Source organism: Diabrotica virgifera, chromosome 7, assembly GCF_917563875.1.
Source record: "Diabrotica virgifera virgifera chromosome 7, PGI_DIABVI_V3a".
NCBI lineage: Eukaryota > Metazoa > Arthropoda > Insecta > Coleoptera > Chrysomelidae > Diabrotica > Diabrotica virgifera.
In genome coordinates, this window is record NC_065449.1 from 20,750,741 (window position 1) to 20,767,793 (window position 17,053).

General features: G+C 33.2%; 3 protein-coding genes across 9 annotated transcripts in view; 2 read left to right on the plus strand and 1 right to left on the minus strand.

Annotated features, from left to right (window-relative positions):
* LOC114325988 (zinc finger protein 664-like) overlaps positions 1-9,555 on the minus strand; it is a 65,972-nt gene extending 56,417 nt beyond the window's left edge. For all 7 annotated transcript variants that reach the window (XM_050655440.1, XM_050655443.1, XM_050655444.1 and 4 more), the window contains exons 1-2: positions 9,460-9,555; positions 239-492 (exon numbers count right to left, since the gene is read on the minus strand). In XM_050655440.1, coding sequence (XP_050511397.1) covers positions 239-479 — 241 coding nt within the window. In that variant the 5' untranslated portion in view covers positions 480-492; positions 9,460-9,555. The remainder of the gene's footprint in view (positions 1-238; positions 493-9,459) is intronic.
* On the plus strand, positions 628-7,630 carry LOC126887728 (uncharacterized). Its single transcript, XM_050655438.1, has 5 exons — positions 628-1,257; positions 1,687-2,115; positions 4,664-4,900; positions 6,065-6,383; positions 6,443-7,630. Exons 1-5 carry the CDS (start codon positions 855-857, stop codon positions 7,281-7,283), a joined length of 2,229 nt encoding a protein of 742 aa, XP_050511395.1. The 5' UTR covers positions 628-854; the 3' UTR covers positions 7,284-7,630.
* A 3,451-nt stretch (positions 9,556-13,006) lies between the features above and the next one.
* The window catches only part of LOC114325979 (ras-related protein Rab-21), a 38,499-nt gene continuing 34,452 nt past the window's right edge, over positions 13,007-17,053 (plus strand). The window contains exon 1 of the mRNA XM_028274136.2: positions 13,007-13,327. Coding sequence (XP_028129937.1) covers positions 13,190-13,327 — 138 coding nt within the window. The 5' untranslated portion in view covers positions 13,007-13,189. The remainder of the gene's footprint in view (positions 13,328-17,053) is intronic.

Consider the following 17,053-nt stretch of genomic DNA (forward strand, 5'->3'; position numbering starts at 1 on the left):
ACAATTTGACAAGCGAGAAGTGGCGGCTGACCTTCTAGTATTTTGTATTTATCACTGTGTATTTTCGCTTAAGGTCACGTGCCAGCTCTGGCTTTGTATGGTCGCACTGTAATATCACAATACAAATTACAAAAAATATTGCGCCATCATCTTGGGTCGTGCTTGGTCTGGTGGTGCACTAATGTATTTTTTTAGACGTCATGTGGCCTACTACTGTTAATCAAAGTTATGTACTTACTTTCCTCTTCCTCGTTTGCTGTTTGCTTTCCTTCAAATTTATATTCATCTTGTTCTACTTTAGTGTTTTCAGGAAATTCGTCTAAGTCTGAGTAACCAAATGTGTCGTATGAGGGTTCTCTCTTGGGTTCTTCTTTAACTTCAATTTTAAAAGAATCCGAAGGATCAACACTTGTCTCATCTATTTCTATTTTACAAGTTTCCTCACTAGTTTCTTGTTTTATCTCCTCCACGGCCTCCATGTTAAACGTCAGACTACAGTCAAATGCACTTAGCCTACGTTTGTTACCGACCAATCACAGCAAACGTAAGCTAGTGACACAGAACACAAAAATCACAAAGTAGTGAAATATCAAGAAATACCTAAAGTAGTGACAGTAGTGTCATGTTAATGAATTTTGTGAGGTTATGACTTTTGTGTTTGGCGGTTTTTTAAGATCAAATTTTCTTTGGGCTGGCGGTTACTTTCCAACTTAACACCAATTATACATACATACACATACAAAATTTCAATTTTAGCTTTTTTCATTTCTATTTTTGTTTTTAATTTGTTCAATCGTTTTAAAAATCTGTTCGTTAGAACACCTAATTTAATTACCCAAGACTTTTTAGCAATTATGGATTCTACCTACCCATCTACTTCAACAAGTTCTCTTCCAGGAGCCTGCCATCTTTGCAGCAAAATATTTAAAAATGTGGAATTACGAAATCGTCATATCAAAAGAATACACAAAACAGATGTTCCGCCCAGGGCTAACAACAAAATGAATCAAAATCACATCATTTGTCCGTTATGTGATCAAGAAACTAATTTTGAAAGTCATGAGAAATTACGAAAACATCTCCAGGACTGCCACCAGCTGAGTATTGAACTAATAACTTTTGAATTTTCTAGCAAACAAGAATATGAGACATGGAAAGATATGCAGAAAATTGAGACAAGTTATGCATGTAGTAGAACAATCCGTGGAAAGGAACATAAGATAATGTACTATGATTGCAATAGAAGTGACATACATGGTAAGAGCAATACTTTGTTACTTGCAATAATTAAAACTTATAGGTACAGTAGAGCGTCGGTTATCCGAACTAATTGGGGGACATATGTGTTCGGAAAACCGATACATATTTATAGTCATACATATTTATCCACAAGTGAATAAAAGCCATATTTATATGCCTACATATTTATTTATTGATAATGACAACTAGCAACTAAACAAAAAAGTGCAGTCTTTGCAACAACATAATTATTTTTGGATACAATAGTGAAGAAAATTGAAGATATTTTAAGCGTCAATTACTAACACTTGCTCGGTATTTGAGTGCGGGATGTGGGAGTCGATAGTTCGAATAAGCGGTCGTTTGGTTGATCGACGTTCGGATAATCGACGCTCTACTGTACTTTGTTACTTGCAATAATTAAAACTTATACTGATCTATCTTTAGGATATAAGCCCAACTATAAAATTAGGACAGAGAAATCTGGTGGATCAATTAGAATAAAAGGAGTGTGCCCTTCCAGACTGGCTTGCAAACTGAGAGACCAAGGACAAGTTTCTGTCAGTTATTGGAAAACACATGTTGGACATAAAGAAGAATTAAGAACAATGCATCTGTCAAAAGCAGAAGAAAAAACGGTTGTAGAAAAATTAATGGCTGGGGTGCCACCCACTAGAATTTTAAAAGATTCAAGAAAATTGGAAGTACCACAATTAGATAGACTTGCTGTAATAACAAGTCAGGATCTCAGAAATTTGACCAGAAAGTATAATATACACAAGAAACGAGATCAAAATGATATGATAGCAGCAGCCCTAAAGGTTCAGGAATGGAATGCTAACAACAAGAATTATGCTTTCTTATTCAAGAAGGAAGGTAAACACCATTTTTTTTCTGTTTTGTAGCTACCAACATTATAAATAATTGTACTCCAATTTGACTTGTGTGAATTGTTATCCTTGCATGGCTCATATAACACACCTTGCTCTTAAGTAGAATTAACAACATTTATGCCTTGATACAAAATAGCAATAAACATTTTTAAAATAATATAATGTGCTAAGTTTTAGTTATTAACTTTTTACATTAAATCTAATTTTGTTATGGACATAGTGGTGGTATATGGGGTAAATTTAGTGGTTGAATTGTTACCTTTGCCTCCCTCAAGTAATAAATCTCCCACTTGTCAGAAATCAATAACTTTCACCCTTAAATAACTAAAGTCCATTCATTTTACAAATTCCCAACTGTAAACAAACGCACATGGAAGCTAAACAGGGTTGTCCTGAAGTATTTCTTAAAAACCAACATGCTACCTACAATTTGAATTTGCAGACTGACCAGTTTGGACCTGTAAAATGAGAATCCGCCTCTTTTAGGGCAATAAATTACATTTAACAGCCTCTTGACGAATGAGAGGACGAATAGTAACTTTGTTTATAGTTAGGAATTTGATATTTGAATGTGGTTTAGTTTTAAATTTTACCCATATATTTTTGTATTTTGGTGGTTAGCATGTTAGATCACGTAAGCACTGATGATGATCAGTCATCCGATTGAAAACTAGTTCTGTGATGTAGCCCTTTTTTTGGGATTTTAACAAATGTACCTTTTATAAAGGATTTTAGTCATTTTTAGTTTTAAATTGTCCTTTTATTACCATCATTGCTACTTTTTGGGTCTTGGCCTATTTAAGAGTACATACTTCTTTTTTTATCTGTTCCCAATATCTAATCTTTGGTCCTTTAGTTGTGTTTAACTGGCATTTATTCCTTTATTTTCATCTTTTTCTGTCCTTTCCACATGCCCCTTCTACCTCGAGTCATCCTTTATATTATCTGTTGTTCAATGTTCTTTTGTATTCTTTTTTTTTGTTTTATCTTCAAGCCCTCTATATGCTACCTTTCATATTTGGACCCTATTTCTTTGTTGATATTTATATTCTGGCTCTTATTATACTTTCTACCATATGCTAATCTGAACATTTTTTGCCCCTCTTTGAATTAATAATCACATGATCTATCATATTGTGGTTCAGTAGGTACTGTAACTAGGTAACTCCAAATTTTTGGGGTTTTTATCAAAGTTATCTACTTTAAAAAATATCTTTCTGGTGCTATTTAATTTCTACAATAAAATAATTATTTCTGAAGTAAAATAGTGAATTTAATAGGAAATTTATATTGTTATATTTGCAATGCTATAAGTAATAAGTAGATAACAATGAACTGTAAGCAAGCTTAAAAGATAGAAGTAATATTACCTATTTAAATATTCAATAAAATTTCAGTCTCTTACCATTTATCTTGAATTATCTGTTAAATATAATATGCCGGGATGCTTTTAATTTTGTTGAAGACTACGATTAGGCCTGGATCCCACGTACCAAAAACAAAGTTTATTAATAGCAAGCTGAAAATTTGTTAATAGCTTAACAGCGTCTAGTCACACAAACTTTGAGGTACAGGAATACTGGAATAGGGGGAAGTTTTAATTGTGGAACAAGTTACAGGTTTCAAACCTCCCATGTATTTTGTTGGACAGAACTTGATTTGTTACCCTTTCATTAAACTTTCATGCAAAAATCAGACAGCTATTTTTTTGCAACCTGCTAGTTTTCATTATCATAAAATTGTCAGGATAACATGTTTCACAATTAAAATCACGTCCCACAATTAAAACTTCCCCTGTTCCCATACATCAAGGTTTGTTCGACTAGACACTGTTAAGCTATTAAGAGGAAACAGTAGCGATCAACAGGTAGCAAAAACACGTTCCAAGATTGCGGCTGTAATTTTGAATATTTTTCGAATTATTTGGCACACGTATTCGTAATATAATAAAGAATGGCGGTACAGAGCCAATTTGAAAAATATATTAAAATGTGGAAATTACTCTGTAATTAAATACAATATTAAAAAACGAGCCTGTACCGTCATTAAAAAGAACAAAAAAATACACTTTCTTCAAATAAACTTTTTAATCCGATGCCTAGATTTTGTGTCATTTTGGAACTACTAAAATTTTTTATTCCATTAGTACTTCCAAAATGACACAAAATCTAGGCATCGGATAAAAAAGTTTATTTGAAGAAAGTGTATTTTTTTGTTCCTCTTAATGGCGGTACAGGCTCGTTTTTTTAATATTGTATTTAATTACAGAGTAATTTCCACATATTAATATATTTTTTAAATTGGGCTCTGTACCGCCATTCTTTATTATATTACGAATACGTGTGCTAAATATCTCGAAAAAATATTTAAAATTACAGCCGCAATCCTGGAACACGTTTTTGCTACCAGTTGATCGCTACTGTTTCCTCTTAACAAATTTTCATCTTGCTATTAATCAACTTTTTTTGTACACGGGATACAAGCTTATCAATTTTGAATGAACTAAAAATTTGGTGGTTTATTTTTATTAGGAGAAGATCATGATATATTGAGAAAAGAAGATTTTGCGGTAGGGTTCATGAATGCGGTGATGGAAGAGAAACTACTAGAATTCCCGAACATAATTTGTGTCGATGGGACACATGGGACAAATAAAAAAGGACTGGATTTGACGATTTTGCTGGTGAAAGACGATAGAAATGCTGGATTCCCTGTTGCGTTCCTTCTGTCAAATAGATTGGACCAACGAATTCAAGAAGTTTTTTTAGGTATGTATTATACAGTGTGTCTGTGTAACTTGGAATCATAAGGGAAACTTTTTTAATATCAATTTTACGAAAAAAAGTTATTCTTCATAAAGTGCTCTGCATAGTCTAAAACCTAAGATGCAACCATCAGATATCAAATTTTATCAATAATATACAAGGATGTTCAAAAATATGGGTTTTGCTCATGAGTAAAGTATTTTTAATTTTTTACAATATCGAAAAGTGTTATTAAGAAAAGTTGTTTGTAATTAAAATTTATGTTATAATATGCATTTACACTCTTCTAATTGAAAAAAAAATTGAAAATTTTCCTCAAATTACGGATACGCAACATTAATTTTTATTTAGAATAACTCCGATATTGTTAATTTTGCGACAAAAAGTTATTCTTTATAAAAATGTCTGAATAGTCAAAAACTAAGATGCAATCATAAGATATAATTTTTTTTCAATTTTATAAGAGGTATGTCAAAAAATATAAATTTCGCTCAAGAGTAAAATACCTTTATAGTTCACAATATTTCCACTAAAAGGATGTAATTGCATATTAAATCATAGTTTTTAATTCTAAAAAACTTTTTATAATAACAAATTTCAATATTGTGAAAAATAAAGATACTTTACTCTTCAGCGAAATTCATATTTTTTGACATACCTCGTATAAAATTGACAAAATTTAATATGTTATAATTGTATCTTGGTTGCTAAATATAATGCGAACTATAAGGAATAACTTTTTTTTTCGCAAAATTAATAATAACGGAGCTGTCATAAATAAAAATGATGTTGGTTGTCCGTGATTTGAGCAAAATTTTCAAAAAATTTTTTTTCAATTAGAAGAATGTAAATGCAGATTATAACATAATTTTTAATTACAAACAACTTTCCTCAAGTACAATTTTCGATATTGTGAAATATAAAGGCACTTTACTCTTGAGCGAAATTCATATTTTTTGACATACTTTGTACACTGTTGATAAAATTTTATATCTGATGATTGCGTCTTTAGGTTTAAGACTGTGCAGAGCACTTTCTAGAGAATTACTTATATTCGTAAAATTGATGTTAAAAAAGTTTCCCATATGGTTCCAAGTTACGCAGACACACTGTATAAGTAGTGACAATTTAGGACTGCTAACTAACGATTATTTTTAAAACCTTTAGATGCCCTCAAGAATAAGATACAGACAGAAGTTAATGCGGAATATTTCATGAGTGATGATGATCCTAAATATTATAATGCATGGAAGAAGATAATGAGACAAGAACCAAGGAGACTATTATGTACGTGGCATGTGGTGAAGAACTGGAACATTAGAGGAAAGAAAAAATTACAGGATCCAACTTTGAAGGCGCAAATGAAAAATGAACTCAGGCAGATTATTCGAGAACCAGATGAAGATAAATTTAAAGAACTATGTGACAAATATGTATCCAAACTAGAAGAGGCAAATGAGATAGAATTTGTCGATTATCTGAAAAGGTAAATAATTATATGAAATCATACATTTTAAGACACCCTTAAGTATTTTTTTTTTCTAGACAATACTTGGCTGAACACAGAAAAAAATTGTGGCCCTATTGTTACAGAAGAAATGCCGGGATTAATACCAACATGGCAATTGAATCACTCAACAATCTACTAAAGACGAATTACCTCAAGAGAAATGCAGCAGTGGGGATTGAGAAGCTACTGGATACAATGGATGAGCTAGTTGAAGAAAAAATGTGGACGAGGATAGTTGATATAATACGACCAAGCGCAAATAATTATCAAGACAGGCTTTCAATAAGAGCACACAAACGGGCAGCATCGATGAAAGGCAAACTAGAAGAACTGGTTAAGGAGACTGCATATGGCCATTATGAGGTAAAATCCTTTAAAGGTATGAATATATTACGTTATGTAAATTTTAGACAAGTGTGTGAGAGTGAGTGTAAGACATTGTTTTGTAGAGTGTGTAAGATTTGTATTCACCGTTATTGGTGTAGTTGTGATGACTATATGGTGAGGAATACCTTGTGTCAGCATGTGCACTTGGTAAGAATGTATGAGGAGCGTTTGGGTAGTAACTCTGTTGTAGATGATGCTGCAAGGTGTTTAGGAGAAATGTCAACTATCAAATCAAGGCATGAGGAGGAAATTAATGAATTTGTCAGAGGGAAGCTAGAACAGACAAATGTGACCCAGGAAAAAACCAAAAGAAGTCTTCAACAGGAATATCTCATTAATGTGTTGAACGGATTAGATGACCAAGGTTTTACCGAATTTATAAGGAGGACTCAAGGAATTCTGGAAGAAGTTAATAATAAGGCAAAGAACATTACGAAGAAGCGAAAAATGGAGACTCAGGAGTATTTTCCTTCAAAAAAAAAGAACTGATTAAACATTTTTTATTAACAATTTTTGTAGCTCACATGCATTCTTGATTTGTACCTGTATTGATTTTTTATTTACAAGATCATTAGTTAATTTAACATTACAGATTTTACTTGAATAGTAATAAATACAGTGAAATTTTATAAGATTATAGATTATGTTACTTAAGTTAGGTCTGAATTTTAAAGCTATGTTAAGTAAGATGTAATTTGATAACTTTTATATGAGTTGTATTTTTAAATTGGGATCTACTGGGCCGTAGGCGAGGTTTAGAGGGGTTTTACCTTCGCCATTGCACCAATAACGGCGCCCCCTCTCCCAATTTTTAATAAAGAAATTTTAAACAGCCATTTTAGTGTTTTTTTTATTTGCAATAGTTATTTCAAGTAAACATTAATTTACTCAATTTTGTTCAGAAATAAATCTCGAAATTCGATTACGTTTATCCAAATGCGATGTCTGGTCGACTATTCTCTATGCAGTTGAGACATGGACCCTTGAAACATCAACCGTAAATAAGTTGGAAGCCTTTGAAATGTGGATCTACCGGAGAATTCTCAAAATTTCGTGGACATCGCATACCTCAAACGAAGAAGTGCTGCATAGAATATGCGAGGCAAGAGAACTTTTCAACACAGTGAAAGTTAGAAAAACATCATACCTAGGCCACATACTGAGAAAATAAGTACCAATATGCCCAACTTATAGTGAAAGGGAAGGAGAGGACTAGGATGGAAAAGACTATCGTGGCTCAGAAATATCCGACAATGGACAGGACTAAATTTTGAACAGCTGAAGACAGAAGAGTTTGCAATTGTAGTAGGCAACCTCCATTGAGGAGACGGCACTTTAAGAAGAAAAAGTGGAAGACATGGGAGGATAGCAACAAGAGTTCGAACAAATGCAGGAGAAACTGACAATTTTTTGTGAAAGTGAGGGTTCATCAGGGTTTCGTGTTAAGCTCGTATTTATTCTCATTGGTGCAGGTGCTGGATCAGATAACAGCTGAACTTCAAGGGGAGGTGCTTGGTATTGAATGTACGCAGATGATAGTAGAAAAGTGGAAGAAAGACTCAAGCAGTGGAGACAAGTACCTGAAGAAAAATGATAACATTAAATAGGACAAAACCAGAATATTCTTTTAAAGATGGTATTCCAAATATGGATCGAGTAGTCAGCTTCGATAGAAAAGAACTCAAAAGATTTTTTTAGACTCCACGTGAGAAAGCAAAGAGAGTGATTATGACTAATGTTCCAAAAATAATAAGTAATAACAAAAACAAACATTTCCTAATGCAAAAGCTAAAACAAAAATACCTGGATATCTAATAGAAACTACAACAAGGAACAATAATTACATTTATAATAAAACTAATAGTCAACTTCAGGGGAACGGCGCAAAATGTCTCCTGTCAAAATTTTAAATGTATTTTTTTTTCGAATCCTGAGAAAACTGTCAAGTATTTTTGAAAAATTTAAACGCAGAACGAAAGATTACGTTATTACCGAGGGACAAAAGTCCTTTAGAATAAATAAAAAGTTTCTTTAGAATGAAATATTTGCAATTAAAAATTACACTAAATTTTCTTTTATTTTCACCCCTGTAGCTTCTTAAAATAAACATTAAAGGCGTTTTCAGGGACGTTCGGCCCTCAGTAAAAATGCAATCTTGTCATTCTTCGTTTATATTATTCAAAAATATTTAGTAGTTTTCTCAGGATTCGAAAAATGAATACATTTAAACACATTGAATATTTTGACATTTTTCTGCGTCAACTTCGTAACTACGAATAGCAAATTTTTCAGGAGAGCAACAAAAACGTTTAATGTTAGTGTCGTTAAAAATTTAATAATTTTAATTACTTGATAGTAATACAATTTAATTGTTAGCAAGTCAACGTCAAAAATGAAAAAAAGTTTAGATACGAGGTTGACGCAGAAATGGGACGATTTTGCGTGTATGCAAACCTAAAATGCGGTTATCAATAATACACAATTTTCATTGTAATAATAAATATGAAACCCGCCAAATTTTAAATTAAGACAGACCCATCAACCAATCACAGAAAACGTAGGAATTCCACTACTTTGTGTTCTGTGTCACTAGCTTACCTTTGCTGTGATTGGTCGGCAACAAACGTAGGCTAAGTGCATTTGACTGTAGTCTTTAAACGTCAACAATCATGACAATCAATCAACATAACCAACATAACCAGGGTTGCCAGATGAAGTGAAAACATAACGCTAAGGCAAAGAATACTCCATCCAATAAGAAGCGAAAGCACCTGTCGGCTCCTTTGATATTCAGGGGACAGAAATATCGGTCGGAGAATGGTAGGGGTAATACTTCACACTACACTAAGAAAAGTAGTGAGGAATTCGTTCAAAACAGTAGGAAATTTGAGTTACACTGAGAAACAAAGTAATAATTAAAACTATAGTATTTTTAAGTTGATCTATTTAATATGAATTGTATTTTTTTCTGTAAAATTTAATATAACCCATATATCAATTTTGTACTGATAAGTAAAAAGGTTTTAAGTTAAAAATATCGATTTTGACTAAGTTTTGTAAACTTATGTAAACGTGGTGGATTTTTAATGCTTAGCTGAATTGAATAGTTAATTTCAAAATAGAGATTAAAATTTCTATCTATTTCTATTACTTTTTTCGTACTAAAAAACTTGTTAAAATAAATATTTTTAGATAGAAGACCTTTTAACTTAGTAAAGAATTATACTTTTAAATTTTCTATTAACTTTGTCTTACGTTGATAACTTTTTTGCTTCTTTTTGATAAATTTCTTTGAATGTCTATTGATCTCCAAAACCACCATATTCTCGCTGCACGAGGAAACTCTGCGGCTGAGGCTAGAATGACTTTATTCACCTTCGATTTCTTTCTGTGCATCTGAGGTTTCTGGAAACTCTGGTTGTACTGTACCAAATTCAACTCGCCTGGATATATAACAATTATCCCACCACATCTAGCATCTAATACCTGGGAATTAATCTATCAGCTGACAACAATATCGAAGAAGAGGTAAAAGAACAAATAATTAAATAGACAACAATATCGAAGAAGAGGTAAAAGAACAAATAATTAAAGCCAGTAGAACGGCCCGGTGCATAAACGACACAATTTGGAAAAACAAATACGTAAGAGTGCAAACAAAGGCCCGAATATATAAGTCAGTTATTAGGCCAGTTATGACTTATACGGCCGAAACAAGACCAGATACAAGCAAAACACAAACACATCTGGAGACCAATGAAAAGAAGATCTTAAGAAGGATTGCTGGAAAAGGACTACAGGACAAGGTAAGAAGTGAGGAAATCAGACGCATATAAGCAGGATGTTTGAATCAAGGATAGTAAGAATAGGGACAGGTCACCGTTAGGCAGAAGAAGTATAGGATGCCCAAGGAAAAGCTGTAATGACCATTTAGGGACAGAATGAAATGCAACGTTGACGAAAAACAGGCAGTACCTACTATATAAAAAGCCTATATAAAAGAAAGAAGATATCAGATCTAGCATCTAGCCACCTTAACCTGCTTCTTATTTTGTTTCCAATAGGATCCACACACAATTCGTATATACTGATTCCTAACATTATCTTTTCTAGTTATTCGCTAGTTCTAGTTATTAATAACTACGGGTTTAATACGGAACTTAACCTAACCCTAATGAAGCTCTGCTTTCACATAAAATTTTCCAGTTTCAGCTCTCTCTAATTGTTATTGTTACCGTCTGATACATCTCTTATGCCACTCTCACATATTCAGCCGGCACTCCTTTCCTACTTAGTACCAATAGGTTTCTGGTAACTTTGCTATATGCCTTCTCAAGATTAATAAACACTATGTGCAAGTTTTTCTCTTCCACTCTCCCTCAGCTGTCATAAAATAAAAATTGATGTTGTGGACCTGCCTTGCATTAATTCAGAATTACTTCTATTTCTAGAACCGTACACTAAATTATGTTAGATTTCAAATGTACTACGATGACGAAAACTTATTTTGAATAGGGTGCTAAAACAAATACTTAATGATCTGAACAAAATTGCAAATATTTGTTTACTGGAAATAAAATAATACTATTGCAAATTAAATAAAACACTAAAGAGCTATGTTTAAATTGTTTTTATTCTTTATTAAAAATCTGGGAATAAATAATTTTAATATATAGGTAAATACGTATATGGAATCACATAAATGTTTGAAAATGAATGAAAATGAATTACATAAATGTTTAAAAGGAACTTTTCTCATTGCCCTACGATCGTTTACCTGCTACGATTTCTCGGTACCCCCACCCACTCTTCTATGCTCGGTACTGAAAAGAGAATTATTTGTTTACGATCGAGTGGGGCATGGGGCATCCCAAATCCCAGTACGGTACGAGCCACACAAGAAAATCCACCTTTGCGTGGAGGTGGAGATATCACAATGAGAGTTTATTTTAACAATAGATGTGTTTAATAATAGTATTATCCTTTTTTCTACAATTAGAAAAGATTAAACAACACAATAATTTTACAAATTAATACATTAACATTATTTGTTAGGTTCTACAAACAGTTGTTAGGGATTAGGTTGAGAAATAAGAAATAATACATGAAACATGGCGGACCGTACATGCGCAAAGAAATTTGGATCGTGAAATAGTCGATGCTTTCGCTTCTTGTTGGATGGAGTATTCTTTGGCTAAGGCAACATAAAACACAGAGATATGTGAACAATAGATCTGGCTAGTCATATGCCATTCAATGCATCGGGGTGTACCATAGATATAACAGAATAGATTAGGCCAGTTCGAAAAATAGCGTAAACGCGGAACAGTTCGGGTCGGTGGTCTATCTATCTCTCTCTACCGGCGCTTAGCTTTCTCTCTCTAGCATATGATGGCCGCCGCCTGTGTGTCACTGTCGTTCCGTTATTCCCACCTCTTGGTAGATACGCTCACACTCACACGACAGACAAAGATAGCTAGACCACCGTACTTGATATCGGCGTTACACCCCGATGCATTGAGTGGCATATGACATATGACTAGCCTGGGCCTAGATTCCGTGCACTGTAGATATCTACATGTCGCTTTCTATCGATATTTGAATATCAAAATATATGAATTTTTAGCTTTAATTGAATTATTTTCTAGTTTTGCTCTAGTTTATCAATTAGAGTATAACCTAGCAAAACTAGAAAATAATTCAATTAAAGCTAAAAATTCAAATATTTTGATATTCAAATATCGATAGAAAGCGACATGTAGATATCTACAGTGCACGGAATCTAGGCCCTGATTTATTTTCTTTACAAATCTCTGGGTGTAACGCCGACATCAAGTACGGTGGTCTAGCTATCTTTGTCTGTCGTGCGAGTGTGAGCGCATCTACCAACAGGTGGGAGTAATGGAACGACAGTGACACGGAGGCGGCAGCCATCATATGCTAGAGAGAGAAAGCTTAGCGCCGGTAGAGAGAGATAGATAGACCACCGACCCGAACTGTTCCGCGTTACGGTATTTTCGGACTGGCCTAATCTATTCTGTTATATCTATGATAAAACATCAACAACAATCAACATGCGGTCCTGTCACTTTTAAAATCAGACAGCGGGAGCAAACCAAACATGTCCAGTGTTATGTCCGGTGTAACAGAAACAAACAAAATTGGAATTGAAATTTGACAGTGACAGTCAAATTCTTGGATGACAGCATGACAGTATAACAGTGACAGTGACAGTGACAGAACTTTTTCATTTTTAGATTGATAAGTATAAGAAGCAAGCAAAGGTTTATGTATGTTTTGGTGTTGGGAATAAAAAAAATATTGAAATTTAGCATTATTGTTTAATGAATGACGGTAAAATATCACGTCCGTTTTTTTAGACTTAATCAAATAGCATGGCAAACAGTTCAAATAACGTTGATTCGTTTAATTTCAAAGTTGTCTTGTTAGGGGAAGGCTGTGTTGGTAAAACAAGTTTGGTCATACGATACATTGAAGATAAATTTAATCCCAAGCATATATCCACTATTCAGGTAAGGTTTCTTATTTACACTTAATTAATTTGTTGTATTTTTTATCGAAACACTCTATACGTTAGTCAATTGTCCATTTTTTACAACTGTTTTTTGCGACAATACACTAATATGTTTTAAGTTGCTTAAATTATCTGAATTGTAGCATTAAAGTGTTTTTTATTGTTAAACTGTAGATAAATGGGGCAATATTTGTTTTGTAAAGCACATTAATATTAATAAAACAGTGCAAATGTTTTTTTATTATTCTTCTTTAAACAAGCAGTTAATTTGTTTTTTGTTGTAAAACATGCAGACAAATAAATTATTTTATATCATACGATAGCTGTTAATATTCACTAATTTGTTTTAAACATAGACAAGGATTACTACGTATACCCTGTTTTTAAACTAGGAGGAGTAAACTCAAAAGACAGATTCACACCCAATAATGTCATTAGAAAAATCACAAGATTCATCTTCCTTTCTGATTAATCATGACTGCCTTCAAAGGTAGCCTCCACAAAATATTATATTATACTGTCACTAAAGAGTTAAAAACAAGTGTTTTTTTTTTATATAAATGCAGACTGATAATCTAAAAATTAAAGGAATAATGCAGAAAATACAAAAAATCGCTGATATAAACTAAAAGTCAAACAATTAAGAATGCACATCATAGATTTAATGACACCATATCCCACCAGTACAAACTTGACGGCAAACGAATTAAACAAATTTTTCCTCATATTAGTTTTTTTTCCATCAAGTTTAACAGGAAAGAGCTATTGCCAAATAAAAAACATATATTTATTTACCAAAGCAGCAACCGGTTATACTCTATCTCTTTGTCTTTAAGAGTGTGAAACAATCAGTCAAACATCTGTACTATTTATAAGTGTCAAACTGGCATTGTCCTAGAGAAGGTTATGTAAAATTTTTGTTTGTTTATTTTGTTTTTTTCTTCTTTTTGGCCTTTGGGAACTATGCCCATTTAACTATGCAACATTTCTTGAAATTAATTAACTAACTTCTTCTTTTATATAGGCAGTACTGCCTGTTTTTCTTTAACAGTGCCTTTCAATCTGTCCCTAAGTTGTCATTCCATCTTTGTGACTTGTCCCTAGCTATTCTTACTATCCTTGATTCAGACCTTTCTGTAACAATTTTTTTTTAATTCCAAACATATTCAATTTATGGGACTTGTTAAAAAAGTCTATTTTGGGGGTAAATTGACCTCTGTATTAAAAAGGTGTATTTTTTTTTAACTTTTTAGAGGTTTATTTAGTAATTGTATATAAAAATACTATCAAAAAAAATTTGGTTTACTGAGATCAGTGTAGTAGATTTTGATCTCCCAGTTAAAGTGACTTAGAAAAAGGACGCTTTATAGGCATGAGGGAAGCCAGTTTTGGTTTACAGGAAATTTCACATAGAGTTGAAGCTAATCCATCAACAGTGTTAAGAGTTTGGGGGAGGTGGGAGGTGGTCCAATGATGAGACTTATCAGCGTCGTGGATGGTCTGGATATCCTAGAATAATGCAAGGCCACGATTTGCTCAATATTAGACTTTTTGGTCTCAGAAATAGAAGGGACAGTGTCCATCAAGTAAGAGATGATTTAGTTGCAGGAATAGGAAGGTAAGTCTCAAGAAGAACAATTAATCAAAGATTACTTGGAATGGGACTGAGAGCTTACTGTCCGCTTTTGGTGTTACTTTTGACACCATAGCATAAGGCTTGATGGTATATAATAGACAGCATTTGAACATCATACAGCAAGACAGCCAAGCATTATGGTATGGGGTGTGATATGTTTGGGAAGCAGATCACCTCTAGTTTATATTAACAGCACTTTGACAACTCGACTATATATTGGTGACATACTTCAACCAGTTTTACATCCCTACTTACAAACCATTCCAAATGCGATCTTTCCACAGGATAACTTAAGACCTCATATTGTCAGTGAAACCATGGAGTTCATACAAGAATCTGCTATAGATAGAGACTTTGGTGTGGTCATCAAGATCAGCTGATTTGTCACCCATTGAACATATGTGGGATATGGTAAGTCGAAACCTAAACTGATTGCCACATCCTCCAGCAAACTTAAAAAACTTGTGACATGCCATAAGATTAATCTGGATGAATACAGTAATAACCCGCACTTACGCGATAGGTGGGACCGAGCAATAACCGCGTAAGTCAAATTCGCGTAAGTCGCGGTGTAATTTCGCATATGTATTTATATAAAATATTTTTAATTGGGACTGGAAGCTAAGAAAAATAGCATATACAAATAAAAAATTGTCAATTTAATTTTTGATGTAGAAGGCTGCATAAAATCTAACAAAGAGACAATTTACCCGTATGCACGCCAATAGTGAATATAAAATTCTTAATTGTATGCCAAAAAATGCGCAATAACTACCTCTTAAAACCTACCAAATTTCATTTGCATATCTCAACCGGTTTTAGAGCAATAAATAAATCATCAGTTTGTAAGAAAAAATTCAACATCCCGTATCTCGGAAACGAAGCATTTGCGGACATATGTTTATAAGGCAAACAGTCATTATTTTTTCATGCAGAATTACCCCTTAAAGTTTGTCGCACTTGTTTAGAAACACCCTGTATTGATGAAGAACGTTGCTAGTTATTAAAGTACCTAACTTTTTTATTATCCAACATAAGCAAATGAATCAAAAAGCAAAATGTTAAAATAGCCTAAGGTTGTAGTTGAGTTGTAATTTCAATATTTTATATACGCTAGAATATTCCACAGGGTGTTCCAAACTTTGAGGAAAAAACACACTATCATTGCTACACCCGGTATACAATGACACTTATCTGTTTAGCAACAATATTATTACATCGATATTCTTGAAGAATAAAGCTATAATATATTAAAAAAATCACTAAAATCGGACAACAGGTTTAGGAAATATGAGACATTAAAATGTCACATTTTTAAGGTGGTGCGTTAATTTTGGCGCTTAGTGTATCTGCAGCATCACCTCGTAAAGCAGCAGTCAAGGAAACAGCCTTTTCTTGTTCGCTCCAATGATTGGCGGTCGCAATAGCTTCGAAGTGTCTAAAGTCTAAGGTATATGGACCAAGAGGACTTTCCATCAAAAGGTGGTAATTTAAATCTCATATTATGCGACGTTTCGTCTCTCGGTAGTTCATATTTCACTACAGGATCTAAAGCTACTGCATTAACTGGTGGTTGCATCTTTGTATTGGTTATTATGCTCTCTAATTCTTTGATCTTTTCTTCTACGGTTTCTAATTGTTTGATCCTCTCTTCTAACATTTCTTTATTGTCGTCTACACTTTTCTGTATCTTATCGGTTGTTCTAAAAACTTCTTTAATTACCTGAGAAACACCTTCAAATTTCTCGTTGTTGTGTCTACAAACTTCTTCAAGTTTCTCGTTGTTCTTTCTGCTAGTTTCATCGATCTTTTGAGAAATGGTTTCGAATTTCTCATTATTTATCTTAGATGTTTCATCGATCTTTTGAGAAACAGTGTCAAATTTCGATAAGATTGCTTGTTCTGTGCTTTCAGGACTTTGGACCCACTGGCATCTAACTCGTACTCTTCTAATTGTTAACGGAGCTGTTTTACGGTCAGTTCTTCTAGCAACATCTTTGGTCGGCACACACATACTTTTCACAATGTCTTTTAAAAGTCTTTCCGAATACCGAACGCACTCCGGTTATTCCCGACGAATAAAGTTCA